Here is a 21,723-nt window from a genome sequence, read left to right as displayed (position 1 = left end):
GCAGTTTGGTTGCAACAATTCTCTGCCCATTTACATGGTGGTCTGATCGGATGGAATATTTAAGTCATTCTATAGGTTGAAAAAAACAGTGGTCTTTGTTAAAATTCTTTATGTGGGATATTGGTGTCACTGGCAACAATTTGTATTTACAGTATTGTCCATTTCTCTATCATGCTGAATACTAAATATCTTGAAATTAATTTTGCAATGTCATGCACGCTCTAGTCCTTCTAACAGATTTACCAGTTGTTCCCATGATCATCAGTTGGTCACTTCTTGTAGGTTTTGGCCTGACCAAATCGCTGAAGGGTGTTGGGTTTGTAATACAATTTCTTTAGCACATCTGCCCTAATTATTTCATTTGGATGTTTAATTGTTTTTGTAGGTATCTGACATCCAGGCAAGAACAGTTGTCCTCACTTGGGCTCCTCCTTCAGCCGCAATAAATGATGATGCTGCTAGTGATTTTTTATCTGAACCCTACAGCTATGAAGTTGCTATTTCAAATGGTGGGAAAGATGAGAAGTTCAAAATTGCTTATGTGTATGTAAACTTTCACTGTAATTAATAGCTAATTTTTAAATGTGGACAATGTACAGTAGTATAAATCAAAATTCATTGTTGTAAACGTTTATATATCTTAACATATTTACCTGGATTAAATGATTTTCTAAGTTTCACTAGTCTTTCACCTGTTGATTAAAGAATAACTGTAACATTTTCTAAACAAAGTACTTCACAAAACAGGAAAATGTTACTCATTAAAGAGAAACTACAGATTTAACAAAATTCTATTCTTCCATTAGCAGAAAAGCTAAGTAGAATCTCTGCTGGTAGTATTATTGAAGCTTGTTGCTGAAATAAAATTACATTTTGCCTCTAAAAGTAAATTAGGATATTATATTGGTTACATCATTGCCAGGGCTTAAAATAATCAATGATGATAGAACAGTATAGCACAGGAACAAGTCCTTCAATCCACAATGCTAAACTAAACTAATTAAGATAATGATGCCTAGTTGCTCTAATCCCATTTGCCTGCACATTTCCATATCTCCAATCTCTGCATATTCATGTCTCTTTTAAATGCCTCCTATTGAGTTTGCCTCCACTGCTACCCATAACAATGCATTCTAGGCACCCATTGCTTTTTGTTTTTAAAAAATGCCATGCACATCTCCTTTGAACTTTTCCCCCTTTCAACTTAAATCACACATTTTGACCCTAGGAAAAAGATCTGTTCCTCTCATAATCTTTAAAAGCTTCTTTCAGGTCTCCCTTCAGCCTTCACTACTCCAAAGAAAGCAGCCCCTGTTTGTTCAGTCTCTCCTAGCACCTGTCCTCAATCATGGCAGCATCCTGTAAATCTCTTCTGCACCCTCTCCAAAAGCTCTACGTCTTCCATATAATGGAGCAACCAGAATTGAACACTTATCTCCAGATATGGCCTTACCAAAGTTTCTTAACATTGCATAACTTTCTGACTTACATCAACTAATAAAGGCAAGCATGCCAGACAAGACTTGAGAGACTGTTGTTGTTGAAATCTGAAGTAATAAACATTTTGCTGGAGGAGCTCAACTGGTCGGGAAGCATTTGTGGAAGGAAAGGAATTACTGATGTTTCATGTTGAAACCCTGCATCAAGATACTGAGTTTTCAACCAAAAACATTGACAATTCCTTGCCTTCTCAGTTTCTGGTTAACTTGCTGAGTTCCTCCAGCAGATTGTTTGTTGCTTTAAACATGCTATATTTCTTCTTCACCGCTATCTCAACTTGTGCGAGAGCTATGGACTCAGACCCTAAGATCCTTCTGTACCTCGGTTCTATTAAGGGTCCTGCCATTAATTGTATTGATTTCATTTATATTTGATCTCCAAAAGTGCAACATCTCACGCTTGCCCAGATTAAACTCCATCTTTCATTTCTCCCCCCACATGTGCAATTGATCTATTATCTCACTGTATCGTTTGGCTATCTTCTACAGTATTCACAATGTTGCCAATCTTTTTGTCATTACAAATAATTTAACTTTTTAAATGTTAGTTAACATTCCATGGTGAGTTAAGGCAATGATTGGAAAGTTTAGAGATAAGATGTCCCTTGAGTATTTTGAGGAGCAAAAGAAAGAAGCACTACAGGCACCAGACAAGTTCTCTAAGAATGTACCAGGAAAGGAATTGTATTCAGACATGAAAGTTTTGCTCTGTTACTGATTAATAATTAATGGACTGAACAGGAATATTAATGATTCACAATTACTTTATCAGCTATTTTTATTGTATGCATGTGTCTGACTTTCTTGCTTTAAGCTCTCCATCTTTTAGTAGTAATTGCTATGACAAGGGAAAGGGATTTCAGTAGCAGAATATGCAGTGGAATCTGCAAAAAGCAGACCTTAAATAACATCCAAAATCTATTTGCTTTGCATTTTCATTTATTCATTTCTGGTGCTCCCTTGCATTTCCTGCCCACCTTTCTTTCCAATACACCTATAATTACATATTTGTGCCCATCACTTGTCCACTCTCTTCCATTTTAAAGTGTATAATCTTTCCTTCAATTCACTTCCCCCTTGCCTTGCTATCAAGTATGTGATCTTTAACCTTCAATAGTTTTCTTCCTTCATTTAGCTTTTATCTTCTGATTACCTTCTTTTCATGCCCATTTCCCTCAATTTTGTTTTAAGAATCCGAAGTATCAAATTGAAATAAAAGAAGGAAATAACATTTTCTTATTCTGCTTCAGAAATGTGAGAAAATAAGCAATTTACCCACAGGTGTTCGTGATTAATTGTAACCATTACTGTGAACAAAGTGTGAAATAATTAGTTGGATGAAAATTACATGAAGTGGGTTTTTAACTGAAGATTGGGAGCTTCCTTTAACCCTCTGTATGCTTTACACTTCCCATCTCCTAACCACACATTGCCCTTATCTGGTCCTTGTTTCTTCCCCTTCCTGCCTCATTTATTGTATCTCCTTCACTATCACTTCGTTAATTTCTTCAGCACTGCTTAATAGGCTTCCCTTCACATCCTTTTTCAATTTACATTGTTTCTCCACTGATTTTCTCTTCCCCTTACAGGACTAGACAACAAAACCCCTTTACTTTCAACAAGTTATTCTGCAGGGGGCATGGATACTAAGTGCATACAGCTCAAAAGTCTTAGTTTCAGTAATATTGAGTCAGCTACAAAGCCAATCCAGCAATCAGGTTTAGGCTTTAATATTTAACAGGAAGCTATTTCATTGATTCTATCATTGATGCTGTTCTCACGCACATCTTTTTGCCACCTTAACAGTGGTAGAGTTCCTCTTCTGTTTACCTACCATCCTAGGAGTCTGTGCATCCAACTCATTATTCTCTGCAATTTCCACCATCTCCAAAGGAATCCTACCTCCAACCACATCTTCACCTCCTCCTCCCCCCGCCCCCCCCGTTTTCCACAAGGATTACTCCTTCCATTTATTCTTTGTCTATTCATCCCTTCCCACTAACCTCCCTCCTCTGGCGCTTATCCCTGCAAGCAGCCTAAGTGCTACACCTGCCTATTCACCTCTGACTCTACTGAGGCCATCTATGCGGCCTCCTCTTCATTGGTGAGACCCATTATAAATTGGTGGACTGCTTCATCAAGCACCTGTGCTGCATCTGCCAAAAGTGGAACTCCCTGGTGGCCAAACATTTTAATTTCGATTCACATTCCTATTCTGTCGTGTGAGTCCATGGCCTCCTCTTGTGTCATGATGAGGCCACCCTCAGGGTGGAGCCACAGCATCTTATATTCAGTCTGGGTAGCCTCCAAACTGATGACTCCATATTGATTTCTCCTTCCGGTAAAAAAATGCTTACATTCCCCTTCACTCTTCTTCTATTCCTCACTCTGGCCTCTTACCTGTTTTCACCTGCCTATCACCTATGGTTCACTCTCCTCTCCTCGCAGACTCCTTCCTCTCCAGCTCTTGACATTTCCCACCCACCTGGCTTCACCTATCACCTTCCAGCTATCCTCCTTCCCCTCCCCCCAACTTTTTACTCTTGCATTTTTCGCCTATCTTTCCGGTCCTGAAGATGAGGTCTTTGCCCAAGATGTCAGTTGCTTATTCATTTCCATAGATGCTGCCTGACCTACAGGGTTCCAGCATTTTCTGTGTATTGCTTTGGATTTCCAACATCTGCAGAATTTCTCGTGTTTAGTTATTTCTTTTGCTTGCATCTATCTATGCTCCAAAACAATGCAAAGCTCTTGTCTGAAAGTTGTTTCATGGTTCTTTTTTTTTGCCCATCCCTACACTTAACACTAATGTAAACTGCAGGTATTCTTTAGTGATTCAAAGCATGTGAATCATTTAAAAAGTGAGCCTACAATGCACTTTATCATTAAGCAACAGACTTCTATTGGGGAAAAAAAAAGCAATAATAGGCTAGGTGGCTTTCAAGCCTGCCGTTCCACTTGATAAGATTACGGTCATCACCTACTTGCTGAAACCAATGTTCCTTGATTCTGTGATGAAAGTAGATGTGTAGTGGCAGCTGGTTCTAATATGTTTTCCTTTACATGAATGATTGAGGTGGCACTAATGCCATCAGTTGTGAGCTATATTCTCCTTTTAAAAGAAAACAAAATGAAAGGTTTGTGCTTACATTCTATGAAATGCAGTGTGTCAGAGAGAATTCCCTACTGAATATGGTGTCCAATTAATAAAACAACAGTAATCTTTCTCTGCTTCCAATGTTATGAAGAAAAGAATGTTTGGAAGAAAGGATCTTGCCAAGACTACTGGGAATGTGTTACCTGTTGTTGCCAAGTTTTAGATGTCATTAATAGTGCTGCAAATAAAAGCATATCTTCATAATAGCCATTGTTACCAGATATGACTATCTGCTATTTGCTTTGTAAGTTCAGATAACCTATTAGTCTCATAATTAACACATACGTGTTCCTAGAGCACACTTCAGCATTTCACAATGGGTTGTCTTTTTTTGGGCTACCTTCTCTCTGGACCAAAAATCTAAATACTCCTATACTATTCAAAAATAATGAAAATCAGCTCAATAATTGTCTGTTTAAACAAGGTTAGTTTGTTCTAGAGTAAATCTTTGATCCTTCTCGAAAGTATTCATTTAATTCTATTTTGTATAATATTGCATAATGTGATGGCTCCAGAAATAATTTCATAGCTACATATTTGCATTATTTTTACAGAGGAAAGGACGAGAGTGTCACATTACATGACCTAAAGCCGGCCACAGACTACCAAGCTAGGTTGGTAATTAATAGGAACAGATTTTCAATTATTAATTATTAATAAGTGTGAATTTGGCCCACATTCTAATTTTCTCTTCGAATACTGTGCTTCTTTAGGAGAAGAGGTAACGATCAATTCATTGCTGTGGTTTTGCAGTTAGGACACCAAGTTTCCTCCATTGTTCACAGGGTTTCTCTTTAGCCTAAATCTTTCTTGCTAGCTAAGGGTAGTGAAGATTTGTTATTACTTAATGAACTAGTATTACTGGTCACACCAAACTGAAGATTCTGCTTCAGAGACCTGGTCTTTAAGTATATCTAGAATATTGCTGTTCACACCTTATTGTACTTTCGATGCCAATTATCACTATTCAAGCTGGCATGATGCTCTCTCCCCTTTGTTTATTTCTATGGCCATGTACTTTCTGGGACCATATCAAACTGGGACCTGTATACTTTAGTCTTTTGAACCTAACATGTTAATGTTCAGTTTCTCTTTATACTTCATCATTAGTACAGTGTGCTTCCACAATCAATGCCTTGCTCTTTCCCAAAACCATGCTGCATTGCTTCACCTTTCAACATGCTTTACCAAGACTTCTGTTTAACCTACCCTTTCCTGACTTTATATTGTCTGCTTGGTATCTGAGTTTCCATCACCCATTTTTGGAATATTTCATTATATTAGGAACTTTATATACAAAGTTGTTGCATCTTTATGACGAGTAGAAGACACCTTTTGATACTGAGGAGACCTTGCAAAATCTGTTCCTGATCTATAGTTGACCCGTTTTAAAAATAACTTAGTTGAATAAGTGGCTTGTACTGGGTATGGTTAACTAGCTTATTGATACCATGTTGTCTCCTAAAGGGTGCAAGCAGTGTGTAACCTAATAAGAGGGGCCCCATCGGATTCAGAGAGTTTTAGAACATTGTGCAGTGAACCAGATACACCAATGGCACCTAGAATAATAAACAGGACCAAGCATTCCCTCAGTCTGCAGTGGAAGGTGAGGCAAATACTGAAATTATTGCTATTTGTTTTGCATAAAGCTTATTATAAATTGATATGTTTATTTAATGCAAACAATTTGTTTGACAAGTCGATATTTACAAACACGAGAGGCTGCTGGCTTTTTCTTACAACACACATCAAAGTTGCTGGTGAACGCAGCAGGCCAGGCAGCATCTCTAGGAAGAGGTACAGTCGACGTTTCGGGCCGAGACCCTTCGTCAGGACTAACTGAAAGAAGAGCTAATAAGAGATTTGAAAGGGCCTCGGCCTGAAACGTCGACTGTACCTCTTTCTAGAGATGCTGCCTGGCCTGCTGCGTTCACCAGCAACTTTGATGTGTGTTGCTTGAATTTCCAGCATCTGCAGATTTCCTCGTGTTGGCTTTTTCTTACATTTGTTTAACTTGTACATTAACATTGTTCACCGTAGCTTCAAATTAGTCCATTTGTCAACTGAATAAAAGTGTCAAATGTAAAGATCTTTACATTTTCCATTCTGAACAATATTTTCATTCTCTGTGAGCTGCATCTTTACATTTCTGTTTTAGTCAGATGAGTCTTCTTGCTCAGCACTATAATATTTTGAATAATTTCAACAATCTTCCTGCGAATTTGCCTTGGTAAATTATTTGATCTGGTGTTTTCCTCACCTTCAGTATTAACTCTTGCTCTGTACTTACCTCCTTTTGTTAGTCTCTTTATTAACTTGTATCTTCCAGAATATCTTGATAAAAAATCAGTTCTTTCTGTCCTGCAATTTTTAATTAGCTCAGTAGCATTTCTTAAAAAGGCTTAATGTTGTTGCTGGTTTAAGTCCAGCTATTTAATTGTTTTTGTATCAGCTACCTTGACCAATAATGTCAAATGGTATTTTGCACTTTGTACTCTAACTTATGCAAGACAGAGGATTGTTGCGGTTGCAGTCTTGTTCATATTGTTTTATTAATACCTTGTCCTCCTAAGATGGACATTTATACCAATGATATTACTTTAACTTTTGAAGGCCTCATGTGATAATGGTTCCAAAGTCACCAACTATATTCTGGAATGGGATGAGGTAAGTGAACTGTGCTCGAAAATTTCAATCATATTATGATTATTCATTCTCATGTATAACTCACTCGCACGGTAATTCCTCAGAATTTGAAAGGTTTTGAAACCTTTTTTTTTCATTTTCTCCCTCCACCCATTCCTGAAAGAAATAGTTTGCAGCAATGTGGTGGTTCTCTATTGCTCAGAGCCAATTTTTGGACCCTCACCCTACATCCACTCTTTTAGAAACGTGAGAAAGTCTGCAGATGCTAGAAGTCCAAAGCAGCACACACAAAATGCTAGAAGAACTCATCAGGTCAGGCAACTACTGCAAAAAAAAAAGTCAATGTTTTGGGTCCTGACTCTGCTTCAGGACTGAGAAGGAAGGGGAAAAACACTTGAATAAAAAGGTGGGAGGAGGGGAGGAGGGCTAGCTGGAAGGTGATGGGTGAAGCCTGGTGGGTGGAAAAGGTCAAGTGCTGGAGAAGAATCTGATAGGAGAGGAGAGTGGACACTAAGAGAAAGGGAAGGAGGAGGAGACCCAGCAGGAGGTAATAGGCAGGTGAGAAGAAGTGAAAGGTCAAAGTGGGGAATCGAGAAAAGGTGGGGACAGAATTTGATCACCGGAAAGAGGCATCCATATTTGTGCCATCAGGTTGGAGAGTATCCAGAGGGAATATAAGGTGTTCCTCCTCCACCCTGAAGACGCGGAGGTGCTGGACGAAGCAGTCCCCCAATTTACAACGGGTCTTACCAATGTAGAGGAGGCTGCACCAGACACAATAGATAGCCCCAGAAGATTCGCTGGTGAAGTGTTGCCTCAACTGGAAGGACTGTTTGGGGCCCTGAATGGAGGTGAGAGAGGCGGTGTAGCACTTAGACTGCTTGCAGGGATAAATAAATGCCTGGAGGGAGACTAGTGAGGAGGGACAAATGGACACGGGAATTGCAGAGGCAGTGACTCCCCGCAGAAAGCGGGTTAGGGGTGGGGAGGGCGTAAAGGTACGTTAAGTGGGAGGATTCCTTTCAGTAGTTGTCTTCCACTCTTTCAGTTGTCATTCATTTTTCAAAATAAGAGTATAAAACTAACCCGGCCAAATTTGGCCTCCAGCATGCAACATGGCAAAAGTTAATTACCATCAATAGTGTTCCATTAAGAATTGTATTTGCTTGTGTGGCTCTTTATCAGAGCCAATTCAGTGTCCCAACAAATCGTATTCCGCCTCATCAGTTGATACATTTACATTGCTATTTTATTTTAGGTAAAGTCATTTATTTAATCTTTACGTGTAACTGATGGACATCTGATTTTTAAATATATTTGGATATTGAATTCTAAATTAACTTTGTCATAAATGGCTATACTTTCAGCAATGAGGAAATAGAATTAAGCATTATTTGAAATACATTGATAATTTCAGTGATTCGTCTGTAATGCCTGCTATCCACATGTTTACACCACTATGGAAACCAGATCATATAAAGAAATCCTTGTTAATTATAACAGATAAATATTAAGAACTAAAATTGCTTTTCAAAAGCAGAATTTAAAGCAGTTCTATTATTTCGTATGAATCATCTAGAGAATTAAAAGTATGGCCATTCTAAGTGAATTCAGAAATGGCAGTTTTTTAAAGTTAATTCTTCACATTCATTTTACAAATATTTTTCCCAATGACATTAGCTTGAAAATAAGGGTAATAGGGGTTACTTACTTTCTTAAAAATGGAGCTCAAAGAACTGATGTCTATGTGTGGTGCAAACCTGAGGCTCTTCAAGTAAACATGGAAGATTCTAGCTAACATTATTTAGAGTTCAATGAAGGCAGGAGATTATTTTAAATTTAAAATAAAAGTTTTTATGAATCCATTAATAGTGTGGTAATTAAAGCATGGTTGTGTATGTTGATGGGAAAGAATAATTACAATGCAATTTTTTTCCCAAATCAGAATCTGATTTATTATCACTGACATATGTCAGGAAATCTATTGTTTCGTGACAGCAGTACTATGCCTGACATAAAAAGTACTATAATTTACAATAAATAAGTTAATAATAGAAAAGACAAATAGTGAGATAGTGTTCATGGGTGCCTCCATATTGGGTGGTGATGCGGAATGCTCTCCCCGGTAAATCTGTAGGAATTTGCTCATCTTCGGTGAAATAATAAAATCTCCTCAAACTCTGATTGTAGAATAGCTGCTGGTGTGCCTTCATGATTGCATCAATGTGCTGGGCCTAGGATTGACCCTCTGAGATGTTGATACCCCTGAATTTGAAACTGCTCACCTATTCCACCATTGATCCCTTAATTAGTGTGTTCTCTTGATTTCCACTTCCTGAAGTCCACAATAAATACCTTGGTCTTGCTGACATTATGTACAAGATTGTTGTATAACACCACTCAGCCAGCCAGCCGATCGACCTTGCTCCTTTATGCCTCCTCGTCATCATAGATGATTCTGCCAGCAACAGTACAATTTAGATGGTGTTTGAGCTGTACCTAGGTACAGTCATGAGTGTACAAGAATAGAGCAGTGGGCTAAGCACACATCTTTTAGGTGTACCTGTGTTGATAATCATCAAAGAGGAGATTTTTTATTTATTTATTTAGAGACCTGCTTAGTGATAGGCCCTTCTGTCCAATTTTTTTTATTTTTGAAATTATCATTTCAACCATAACTGCTGGTACAGTACACAGTAAAAACGAAACAACGTTCCTCCGCCTGGTACGCGTCGCGGATGTTTGTATAAACAAGGTCCAACGCGTTCACCCCTCTTGTTGCAAAGTCCACATGCTGATTGAATTTGGGGAGCACTGACTTGAGATTTGCATGGTTGAAATCTCCGGCGACAAAAAACAGTCCATCAGGGTGTGCGTTCTGCAGTTCGCTAATAGCCCCATACAGTTCACAGAGTGCCTCCTTAGCATTAGCATGGGGGGGGGGGGAATGTACACACTGACAATAAGGACAGTGGTGAATTCCTGTGGTAAATAAAATGGTCTGCATCTAACAGTCACAAACTCCACTAGCGATGAGCAGTAACTAGAGACTAGCTCAGATTTCTTGCACCATTCTGTGTTGATGTATACACACAAGCCACCACTGCGAGCCTTACCGCACAGAGCTGCATCTCTGTGGGCCCGAAACAAAGCGAGCCCATCTAGTTGAATGCCGGCGTCCAGAACTCGGTCGCTTTGCCACATTTCCGTAAAAACAAAAATGCAGCAGACTCTAAACTTACGCCGAGTAGTCCACTAGAGTCGGATGTAGTCCAGTTTATTGTCCAAGGAGCGGACATTGAGAGCAGAATGGATGGGAGAGCTGGCCAGCCAGGGTTTGTTTTCAGCCTAGCACGAACCCCTGCCCGCTTGCCGCTCTTCCGCTTCCTCGCACACTGCTTACAACATCCCCACCCCCCGACCACCGGCATCAGGCGACACCGAGGATTGGAGGCCTGGTCCCCGCAGCAAGCCGAGATCGCGTAGCTTCTCCAGCAGATCATCATGAAGGTTTGTTGTTGAGTGATTTCTGTACTGTAGCAGTGTCTGGCGATGGTATATAGATACTTACATTAAAAAAATTGTACCCTGGTGCCCTAGTTAAAAAAGAATTTAAAAATGTAGTTAACATAATACTAGATCCGGATAGGTTGCTGCGTGCTGCTACTGCCCAGTTGCACCTATTAACCAATTAAACTACTAACCCATATGTCTTTAGAATGTGGGAGGTGAATGGATGACCCAGATGAAACCCACCTGGTCAAGGGGAGAATGTAAAAATTCCTTAAAGATAGCAGTTGATTGGAACCCAGGTCACTGCCACTGTAACAGCGTTGTGCTGCTCTTTATACTACCAGGCCACCCACAAGGTGCCATAAAACTGAATCAAGCTCTAACAGGCCCAAGTAGGACTTGATCCCATGATTTTTGCCTTAGGAGACCAATACTATATCACTTGGTCACTATGACTTTTATTTGTTATTGATGTTATTACTGATCCATAGTGATGGAGGTCTCCCAATGAGAAAGTCAATGATCCAGTTGTAGAGGGAGGTATGGAGGCCCAAATTTGAAGCTTGTTGAGTAGTATTGAGAGGATGCTGGTGTTAAATGCTTGATTGTAATTGATGAGGAGCAGCCTGATGTAGGTATTACTGTTGTCCAGGTGCTCCAAAGCCAAGTGTAGAGCTAATCAGATTGTGTCCACAGTAGACCTGTTGTGGAAGTAGGCAAATTGCAGCAGGTCCAGGTCCTTGCTCAGACTGGAGTTAACTCTACTAATGGCCAGCTTCTCAAGCCACATCATCATCACAGTAGATGTAAGTGGCACTGAGCAATAATTGCTGAGGCAGTTCACTCTGCTGTTCTTAGGCACTGGTATGATCGATGCCATTTAGAAGCAGGTGGAAACCTCCAATTGCAGCAGTGAGGGATTGAATATGTTCTTCAGTACTCCAGCCAATTGGTCGGCACAGGTTTTCTATACATTGCTAGTATACCATTGGGGTTTGACACCTTGTAAGGTTTCACCCTTTTGAAGGAAACTGACATTTCAAGACAGATTGTAGGGTCACCAGATGCTGTGAGGATACACACAAGTGTAGTTTTATTCAGCCTTTCAAAGTTTACATTAAATGAACTACTTTCATAATGGAAAAGGGAGAAGATTGTATATTAGCTAATCCAGTGAAGTGATTTTCAGACTTGGTATGAACATGAAATTTAATAAAAAATAAAAATTACAGTAAGTCAGAGTACAAGAAGGAGATAGAGAGCTCAGTAACATGGTGTCATGACAACAACCTTTCCCTCAATGTCAGTTAAACAAAAATGCTGGGCATTGACTTTAGGAAGGTGGGCCAATACACATGTTCCTGTCTATATCAATGGTGTTGAAGTTGAGAACTTCAAGTCCTGAGGAGTGAACATCACCAATAATCTGTCCAGGTACAACCACATAGATGTAACAGTCAAGAAAACTCACCAACACCTCTTCTACTTCAGGGTTCTAAAGAAATTTGTTGTGTCCCTGTCAACCCTTATCAATTTATATCAATGTGCCTTAGAACAGTGGTCCCCAACCTCCGTGCCGCGAAACATGCAGGGGTGCAGCGGTAGCCGGGAGGCACCCAGCACATCTTTAAGAAAAAAGCCGAAATAAACAAGCTAATTAATTAGGTGCCGCCCGGAAGCCAGTCTTCATTAGAGGAACTGAGGTGGAGAGGGTCAATAACTTTAAATTCTTCGGCATTAAGGATTGACGTTTCTCTCTCTGAAAAGTGTCAGAGGAAATGTCCTGGGACCAGCTCGTAACTGTCATTACAAAGAAAGCACAGCAGTGCCTATACTTCATTAGAAGTTTGTGTAGATTCAACATGTCACTTCGATCCTGACAGCCCTGTCTTTTCAGCCTGTCTGGGCTGGTATTTAAATTGACCAAACAATGGAACAGTTAAAGGCTCCAGCGCCCATGCTGGGTTGGGAGGTTTATTCCTCCCGTCGGCGCTACCCTCCAGAGTTCGGTTGGTGAAAGACGGGCTGCATTGCATTATGATGAGCATGATGAGGACTGCTGCATGCTTGTTCTTGTAGAAACCTGGCTCTGGGACAAAATCTCATGCACCATCAGTCTACAAGCCATGATACTCAGAAATCTGGGCTATATTATTGGGGTTTTTTGTAACTGTATGTTTTTCTCCTATCATAATTGTATGTGCTATGTGTTCTGTGCTCTGTATGACTTGGTACTGTGTCTTACACTTTGGTCTCAGAGTTACACTTCCGTTTGGCTGTATTCTTGGTGGGATCACAATTGAACTTGAACTTGATGGAGGTCTTTTAAATTATGAGAGGCTTAGATAGGATAGACAGTTAGCAGTCTTTTCTACAGAGTAGAAATGTCAAATATCAGATCACGTGCTTTTAAGGTTAGAAGGGAGAAGTTTAAAGGTGATGTGGAGGGCAAGTTTTTTTACACAGACAGTGGTAGGTGCCTGGAATGGATTACTAGGTGTCATACAGAAAGCAGGCAGTTTGGTGGAATTTAAGAGGCTTTTAGATGAACACATGAAGGGATTGGAACAATATGAATGATACACAGGAGGAGGACATTTAGTGTAAATTAGCATCAAGGTCACAGTATTATGGGCTGAATGGCCTGTCCAGTGCTGTACTCTTCTGTGTTCTAATTTAGAAGGTTTGGTCAAGGAAGGATGACACCTAATAAGTGGTTAGAAAAATATAAACTCTTTAATGAAAGGGAGATTTATATCAAACAAATTTCTTGTGAAAGATTGGTTTTGCTAGAGAAAATGTTACTTTTTATTCCATGTTTTCTCTTGCTCCTAATTAAATTCTTTGTTCGGCAGGGTAAAGGAACTAGTGAGTTTTCACAGTGTTATTCCGGGCTACAAAAGCAATTCAAAGTTACCAAATTATCACCATCTGTGGGATACAGGTTTAAGTTAGCAGCCAAAAATGATGTTGGAATGAGGTGAGTGCACTTCAAAAAGAATTATGGAATGGTCACAGCCTAAAAGGAGGCCGTGGTCCTGTTGTGTCCCTACTATCATGCTATCAGAGTCACGTGCAAATCCATGCATCTCTCCTTATCTGCAAATTTTCCCCCATATTTGGGGAGAGAAAAAGATTTTCCTTGCATCACTTATTTCTCTTCCCCTTTATTTTATACCCAAGACTTCTGGTAGCATCTGCAGATAGACAAACATACTTCTGGGTTGAAAACTCTGAAATTAACAGGCCTTGCTTGTGTCTTCATGTCTCCGTAGTATCTTAAGCAAATATCACATGAGGTGCTTAAAGTAATTATAATCAGTTCTCACTATCAGTTCATTTGTTATCCATAGACTTATGAGGTTGAGGTTGGACCTAAGCCCATTTTAGAATTATTTTGAACAAATATATTCTTGTATATGTAAATATAAAGGAAATAATTATTGTCCACTTAAATACTGTGATCAAGTTACAAAGCACATTTACCAAGTGGTACCCGCCCCCCTCCCGGCTGCTTGTTGTTCTGATAAGGGTAGGTAGACCTTGTTTACACAACTGCATTTTGTGTTTTCAAAACCAATCATCATCTATACGTTTTGGTACATTCAGTGGAAATAGTTTGCTAATGCTATTTGTCCTTCAGCTATTCAACTATTCTAAAATGTATAGATGTGCAATAACGTGTTTACTACTTCAAGAACATTATGAGACATATTTACTTTTATTTGATGAGTGTGTTGAATACAAAGGATAGAGCCTTGGTGGTATTTGCAAGTTTATTATCCATAGAAAGTTTATGCACCTTTTCCTCATGGACAACAGGGATTCGTTGTACATGTTTTGTAATTTAGAGATTGATGCTAAAAGCTAAATATGCATAATTAACTGTCTTAAAATTATAATCTTTTCCCAAACAGTGACTTCAGTGAAGAAGTGCTTTTCTACACTTCTGGCAGTGTTCCTCCTACACCAGCAGGTCCTCAGCTTCTTAAAGCTGGAATCACATGGTTGTCATTACATTGGAGTAAGCCTTCAGGAACTCTCTCCGATGAGGGTATTGGTTATATTTTAGAAATGGAAGATGAAACCTCAGTAAGTCTATTAAATATTTATCATGTTTGAGTGATCTTTAAAACTAAATAAATGGTGCAGTAAGTTATTTCACCACCAGAGGCTGGTTTAAAGCCCACCTTAATGGGATAGAGTATTATTTTCCCTACTTTGGCTACAGCCAAAATATGACAATGGTAGGAATGCTTAAGTGATTTCGAATGGGAGATCTTGAGTCCCATGGTAGCAAACGCTATTACAGTTCAGGACGTTGGAGTTTGGAATTCATTTCTGACATTCTCTGTAGGAATTGTCTGTACCCATGGAACGCATGGGTTTTCCCCAGGACTTCTAGTTTGCTCACACAATCCAAAGACCTACCGGGTAAGTTAATTGGTCATTGTAAATTGTCCCGTGATTAGTTTAGGATTAAGTCGGAAGTTCCTGGAGTGGCGTGGCTCAAAAGGCCAGATGGGCCTATTCCACGCTGTATCTGTAAATAAATATTGAAAGGCCTAGAGAGGATGAGCATGGAGAGAATGCTTCCAATAGTGGGAAAGTCTAGGACCAGAGGGTGGTGAATCTGTGTAATTCATTGTCACAGATGGCTGTGGAGGCCAAGTCATTGGGTATATTTGAAGTGAAGGTTGATAGGTTGTTGATTAGTATGGGCATCAAGGGTTGTAGGGAGAAGGCAGGAGAATAGGTTTAAGAGAGAAAATAAATCAGCCATAGTCGAATGGCAGAGCCGGCTTGATGGGCCAAATGACCTAATTCTGCTCCTGTGTTTTATGATCTTATAATACTGACTCTTGAACTAAAATGTTGGTTGTATCAAACTGTAATGGTACCTGCCAGTGCAATTTGATGTAAGATCCCTCAGGAACTGCATTTGTCCAATTAGCTATATAGCCAAAATAAATGCTGATTAATTCTCATTATAGATTAATCTCATAGATCTAATATAAAAACTTAGTATAAGACATGTTTGCTTCAAAGTTAATGGAAGCTATGTTATATTTGCCAGTAGAATACCTATGCTGACGTTGGAGACAAATACTCCGCATCTCTGTTTTACCTACCCTATAAAACATGCATTTACTCTGTTTCTTCCATCTTTTTTAACAAAAATCTCTCAGGACAAACTGCTCCATTCATCATGATTTTAGATTAGATTAAATTAGATTCAACTGTATTGTCATTGTGCCGAGTACAGATACAAAGCCAATGAAATGCAATTAGCATCTGACCAGAAGTGCAAAAGAATAGTATTATTTACAAAATAACTGCAAATAAAAAGTAAGTGCTACAACATACAAATATAATTACTGAGACAGTCCAATATGGGTGCAATACTGCTTAGCACTAAATACCAAACTAACAAATATTTCATCTGCAGTAATCAAACTATAATTTTACCTGAACTAGAAGCACAATTAGAAGATGTCTTCTGACTAGAACTGATGGTTAAAGACCATCTAAATAATAAACTGTAAGAATTCAAATGTCTAAACAAAGCATGTTATGATAAACAAGCTATCATGACCATGAATTTTTGCCTTAGGGATACGGGTTTAAGCCAAAGTATGATGGAGAGGATCTCGCATGTACCATTAAAAACCTTAGAAGAGGAAGTATGTATAAATTTAGGGTAAGTGCTTTGGGGAATTATGTTATATTAACTGGTTTGAATAGAGCATTGATATTAACTGACAAAGAGTAGTGAGAAAACTATCAATATATATTGCAAAAAATATTAAATTATACCTTTGGAAAATGAAGTATCTTTTGATGGCTTAAGATACTTCTGTGTAGAACAGGTGAAAAGAGTTTACTGCTAATCAATTCAATAAGATAGATATAATATAATAATTATATTAGGCAATGCTTAAGCTATTGTTTCAGAATGTCTTTTCTTGTGAAGAACTAAACAGATTTGGTATACCAGTAGCTCCGTGACCCTTTTATAGTCAGAGTTGTTTTCAGTTTCTTAAGAATCATTCATATATTGGATAAATTGCTGATTCAGCTTTTGGAAAATATCTATCATCCATCTTTAAAGCATGAATGTGCCAATATATTGTGCATCCCTATTTGGTTCAGATGGGGGACATAAATTGTGTTCTAGGTTTGTTGTTAACTGTAATACGAAAATTGAAATAGTCAAAACAATGGTATCTGTTGTGCAGCTTATCAATTAAATGATCATAAAATAATACAGTACTTCGAGAACATTGTTTACAAGTAATTTGGAAATCTGAGTAGTTAGTCATTCTGTTTTTAGAAATGCTTTCTTAAGTTTGATCCAATTTAATTTTCAAAATTAATATCCAATCAGTTTCCATTATCTTTGCAGACATTGCCTTCCAGATAATCAAAAATACAGTATAAAGCATTCTCTCATGTTGCATCCACCAACAGAAACAATTTGTCCTTATTTGCCCTATCAGAACAATTCTTCATTTGATTCTGTAAAATCTCCTTTTAACTTATCTTGCCCTAAAGAAAGTTAACTCCAGCTTTCACAATCCTGCATAACCAATCCTCCATATCCCTGGTACCATTCTAGAAAATTTCTTATGCACATCACCTAAGTTCTTGACATTCTTTTCATGTATGATGCACAGAACTAAACTGAGGATTACTCCTACTTTATAAATGTTTAGTTCTAATCTGTCCTTTGTGTGACTCTTTTAGTGGTTTTCCTTCTGTTTTTTTCTAACAGTATTAAATTCGTCTTTCCATCTTTAGAGGTTTCTATACCATCTCCCTATTGGTGCATTAAATTTAGAAATGTATCATTTGGCAATTATTGTTTCCCCACATACTTCATGCAGTCCTTTAAATCCAGCACTGCAATGCCAAATTTGAATATTTCTATTCCCATCCTATTCAAATTGCTGTTACTTTCCCTTCCTGTTTAAAGAATGTCAGATCACAGGTACTGTCCAGTATTCTCAAGAATTAGGTGCTAACCTTTGATCCACACACCCTAACATCAAATCCTTGAGAATATCGTTGTATCATTTTATACTATCTGAAAATAAATGTTCACCATTGCTTTTATCTGTCTTGATACTCAATCCATATACAATAATGCCTTCTGAAATAATGTCATTGCTTCATCAAAAAAATTAAATCAAGGTACTCAAACTTTGTCCATTATTGAGTACACTCAGGCTGAGATCAATATGGATATTAGAGAAATTGAGAGTAATGGTGATTGGGCAACAATGTGAGCTTTAGCATTATCTTATTGATTGGCGGACCGAGCCATATGGCCTATTGGACTTTGAGTCGTATATGTTTCAACTCTTGAGTTAAGTTATGTTAAATCTTTTTGTATACTCTTTTCTATTCCTTTTTCCTTCTTAAATCTATTCACCAATGCTTTATGTATTGCTTGGTCAAACAGTATTGTGAACCGCACATCAGTCACTCAGTTCTCTATTTTTTTTTTCAGTCTCAGCACTGGAACATAGAACATAGAAATCTACAGCACATTACAGGCCCTTCAGCCAACAACGTTATGTTGACCACGTAACCTACTCTAGAAACTGCCTAGAATTACCCTAATGCACAGCCCTCTATTTTTCTAAGCTCGATGTACCTATCTAAGAGTGTCTTAAAGACCCTATTATATCTGCCTCCATCATCATCACCGGCAGTGCATTCCATGCACCCACCACTTGCTGTGTGAAAAGCTTACCTCTGACAACCCCTCTGGACCTGCTTCCAAGCACTTTAAAACAATACCCTCTGGTGTTAGCTATTTCAGCCCTGGGAAACAGCCTCTGGCTATCCACACGATCAATGCCTCTCATCATCTTATACACCTCTATCAGGTCACCTTTCATCCTCCGTCATTCCAAGGAGAAGAGACCAAGTTCACTCAATGTATTCTCATAAGGCATGCTCTCCAATCCAGGCAACATCCTTGTAAATCTCCTCTGCACCCTTTCTATAGTTTCCACATCCTTCCTGTAATGAGATGACCAGAACAGATCACAGATCTCCAAGTGGGGTCTGACCAAGGTCTTATGTAGCTGTAACATTACCTCACACCTCTTGAACTCAATCCCATGGCTGATGAAGGCCAACACACCATACACCTTCTTAACAACACTAACAACACTGTCAACCTGCGCAGCAGCTTTGTGTGTCCTATGGGCACGGACCCCAAGATTTCTTTGATCCTTCACACTGCCAAGAGTCTTACCATTAATACTATATTCTGTCTTCACATTTGATCTACCAAAATGATCCACTTCACACTTATCTGGGTTGAACTCCATCTGCCACTTCTCAGCCTAGTCCTGCATCCTGTCGATGTCCTGCTGTAACCTCTGTCAACCCTCCAGACTATCCACAACACCCCCAACCTTTGTGTTATCAGCAAACTTACTAACCCACCCTTCTACTACTTCATTCAAGTTAGTTATAAAAATCAGCCAGGAAACTCGAGTTCTTGATACCCTTATTTCCCCAACGGTGGGGGGTGGGGGGGGTGGAATTTATTCACTGTTGCTTTATTGGAATATTCTTATCTTTCCATTGTTGTTTTGTGTATGCAGTTTTTGGTTCCAATCCAGTTAGCCAAATGCTTTTCAGCTTACTGAACTTAACCTCTAACCTCTCCAGTTATATATATTTACACTTGGTTCCTCCTTGACCTACAGTGGCATGCAAAAGTTTGGGCACCCCGGTCAAAATTTCTGTTACTGTGAATAGCTAAGCGAGTAAAAGAAGAACTGATTTCCAAAAGGCATAAAGTTAAAATTGACACATTTCTTTAATATTTTAAGCAAGAAAACTTTTTTATTTCCATCTTTTACAGTTTCAAAATAACAAAAAGGAAAAGGGCCCAAAGCAAAAGTTTGGGCACCTTGCATGGCAGTACTTAGTAACACCCCCTACGGCAAGTATCACAGCTTGTAAACGCTTTTTGTAACCAGCCAAGAGTCTTTCAATTCTTGTTTGGGGGGTTCTCGCCCATTCTTCCTTGTAAAAGGCTTCTCGTTCTGTGAGATTCTTGGGCCGTCTTGCATGCACTGCTATTTTGAGGTCTATCCACAGATTCTCGATGATGTTTAGGTCAGGGGTCTGTGAGGGCCATGGCAAAACCTTCAGCTTGCACTTCTTGAGGTAGTCCACTGTGGATTTTGAGGTGTGTTTAGGATCATCATCCTGTTGTAGAAGCCATCCTCTTTTCACCTTCAGCTTTTTTACAGAAGGTGTGATGTTTGCTTCCAGAATTTGCTGGTATTTAATTGAATTCATTTTCCCCTCTACCAGTAAGTGTTCCCTATGCCACTGGCTGCAACACAAGCCCAAAGCATAATCGATCCACCCCCGTGCTTAACAGTTGGAGAGGGGTTCTTTTCATGAAATTCTGCACCCTTTTTCCTCCAAACATACCTTTGTTCGGTGCGGCCAAATAGTTCTATTCAAAAGGTTCAAAGGAGCATCTAAACAAACCTGATGCATTTTGGAAACAAGTCCTGTGGACTGATGAAGTTAAAATAGAACTTTTTGGCCACAATGAGCAAAGGTATGTTTGGAGAAAAAAAGAGTGCAGAATTTCATGAAAAGAACCCCTCTCCAACTGTTAAGCACGGGGATGGATCGATCATGCTTTGGGCTGTTGCAGCCAGTGGCAAGGGGAACATTTACTTTGTAGAGGGAAGAATGAATTCAATTAAATACCAGCAAATTCTGGAAGCAAACATCACACTTTCTATAAAAAAAGCCGAAGATGAAAAGAGGATAGCTTCTACAACAGGATAATGATCCTAAACACACTTCAAAATCCACAATGGCCTACCTCAAGAGGCACAAGCTGAAGGTTTTGCCATGACCCTCACAGACCCCTGACCTAAACATCATCGAGAATCTGTGGATAGACCTCAAAAGAGCAGTGCATGCAAGAAGGCCCAAGAATCTCACAGAACTAGAAGCTTTTTGCAAGGAAGAATGGGTGAAAATCCCCCAAACAAGAATTGAAAGACTCTTAGCTGGCTACAAAAAGTGTTTACAAGCATTACAGCAGGCATTCACCAGCATGTGTGTTGCTTGAATTTCCAGCATCTGCAGATTTCCTCGTGAAAGCGTTTACAAACTGTGATACTTGCCAAAGGGGGTGTTACTAGGTACTGACCATGCAGGGTGCCCAAACTTTTGCTTCGGGCCCTTTTCCTTTTTTGTTATTTTGAAACTGTAAAAGATGGAAATAAAAAAATTTTCTTGCTTAAAATATTAAAGAAATGTGTCATCTTTAACTTTGTCTTTTGGAAATCAGTTCATCTTTTACTCGCTTAGCTATTCACAGTAACAGGAATTTTGACCGGGGTGCCCAAACTTTTACATGCCACTGTAGATACGTAAATGGAAGTAATACTATATGGGTGAATAAACTGATTGATACACTGTAATTATGATATAATATGGAAATATCACATAAAAAGGTTTGGGTTTGGAAGCTTGCTGTATCAGAATGCGAGTTTTTCAGTTGTAGCGGAAGATATAAAGAGAGTGTTACTTAAAGAAACAATTACTGCTCTGAGAGGGAATGATATATTACAGGGATTGTCAAAGAGGCTATATACAAAAGATAGGGGTGATGCTGATGTTAGTTAAAATAATGTGTGTGAAATATTGCATGGGATAAAGTAGTACCATCAGTATGGATTTGTTAAGGGAAAGTCACATCTGATGTAATTGAATTTGTTTGAGGAAGAAACAAGTGAGGGTGGTGTGTTTGATACGGTTTATGTTCCAAGGCAAGAGCAGACTTGTCAGTGAAGTCTTATAATTAATTTATTATTGATCCAAAGACAGGAAATCAGAAAGAATTTGCAG

The 21,723-nt window shown here is 38.9% G+C and overlaps 1 protein-coding gene across 4 annotated transcripts in view; it reads left to right on the top strand.

The window, feature by feature from the left end:
• fndc3a (fibronectin type III domain containing 3A) overlaps positions 1–21,723 on the top strand; it is a 235,403-nt gene that overhangs the window by 173,188 nt on the left and 40,492 nt on the right. For all 4 annotated transcript variants that reach the window (XR_010018366.1, XM_063051121.1, XM_063051120.1 and 1 more), the window contains 7 exons: positions 386–543; positions 5,211–5,270; positions 6,124–6,262; positions 7,270–7,323; positions 13,671–13,795; positions 14,733–14,907; positions 16,430–16,516. Coding sequence is in view for 3 of the 4 variants with exons in the window: in XM_063051121.1 (XP_062907191.1) it covers positions 386–543; positions 5,211–5,270; positions 6,124–6,262; positions 7,270–7,323; positions 13,671–13,795; positions 14,733–14,907; positions 16,430–16,516 (798 nt within the window). In the remaining variant the exon portion in view is untranslated. The remainder of the gene's footprint in view (positions 1–385; positions 544–5,210; positions 5,271–6,123; positions 6,263–7,269; positions 7,324–13,670; positions 13,796–14,732; positions 14,908–16,429; positions 16,517–21,723) is intronic.

The sequence above is a fragment of the Mobula hypostoma genome, chromosome 6 (assembly GCF_963921235.1).
Source record: "Mobula hypostoma chromosome 6, sMobHyp1.1, whole genome shotgun sequence".
NCBI lineage: Eukaryota > Metazoa > Chordata > Chondrichthyes > Myliobatiformes > Myliobatidae > Mobula > Mobula hypostoma.
The sequence above is the reverse complement of the archived record's forward strand: the minus strand, read 5'-3'. Positions and strand labels throughout refer to the sequence as shown.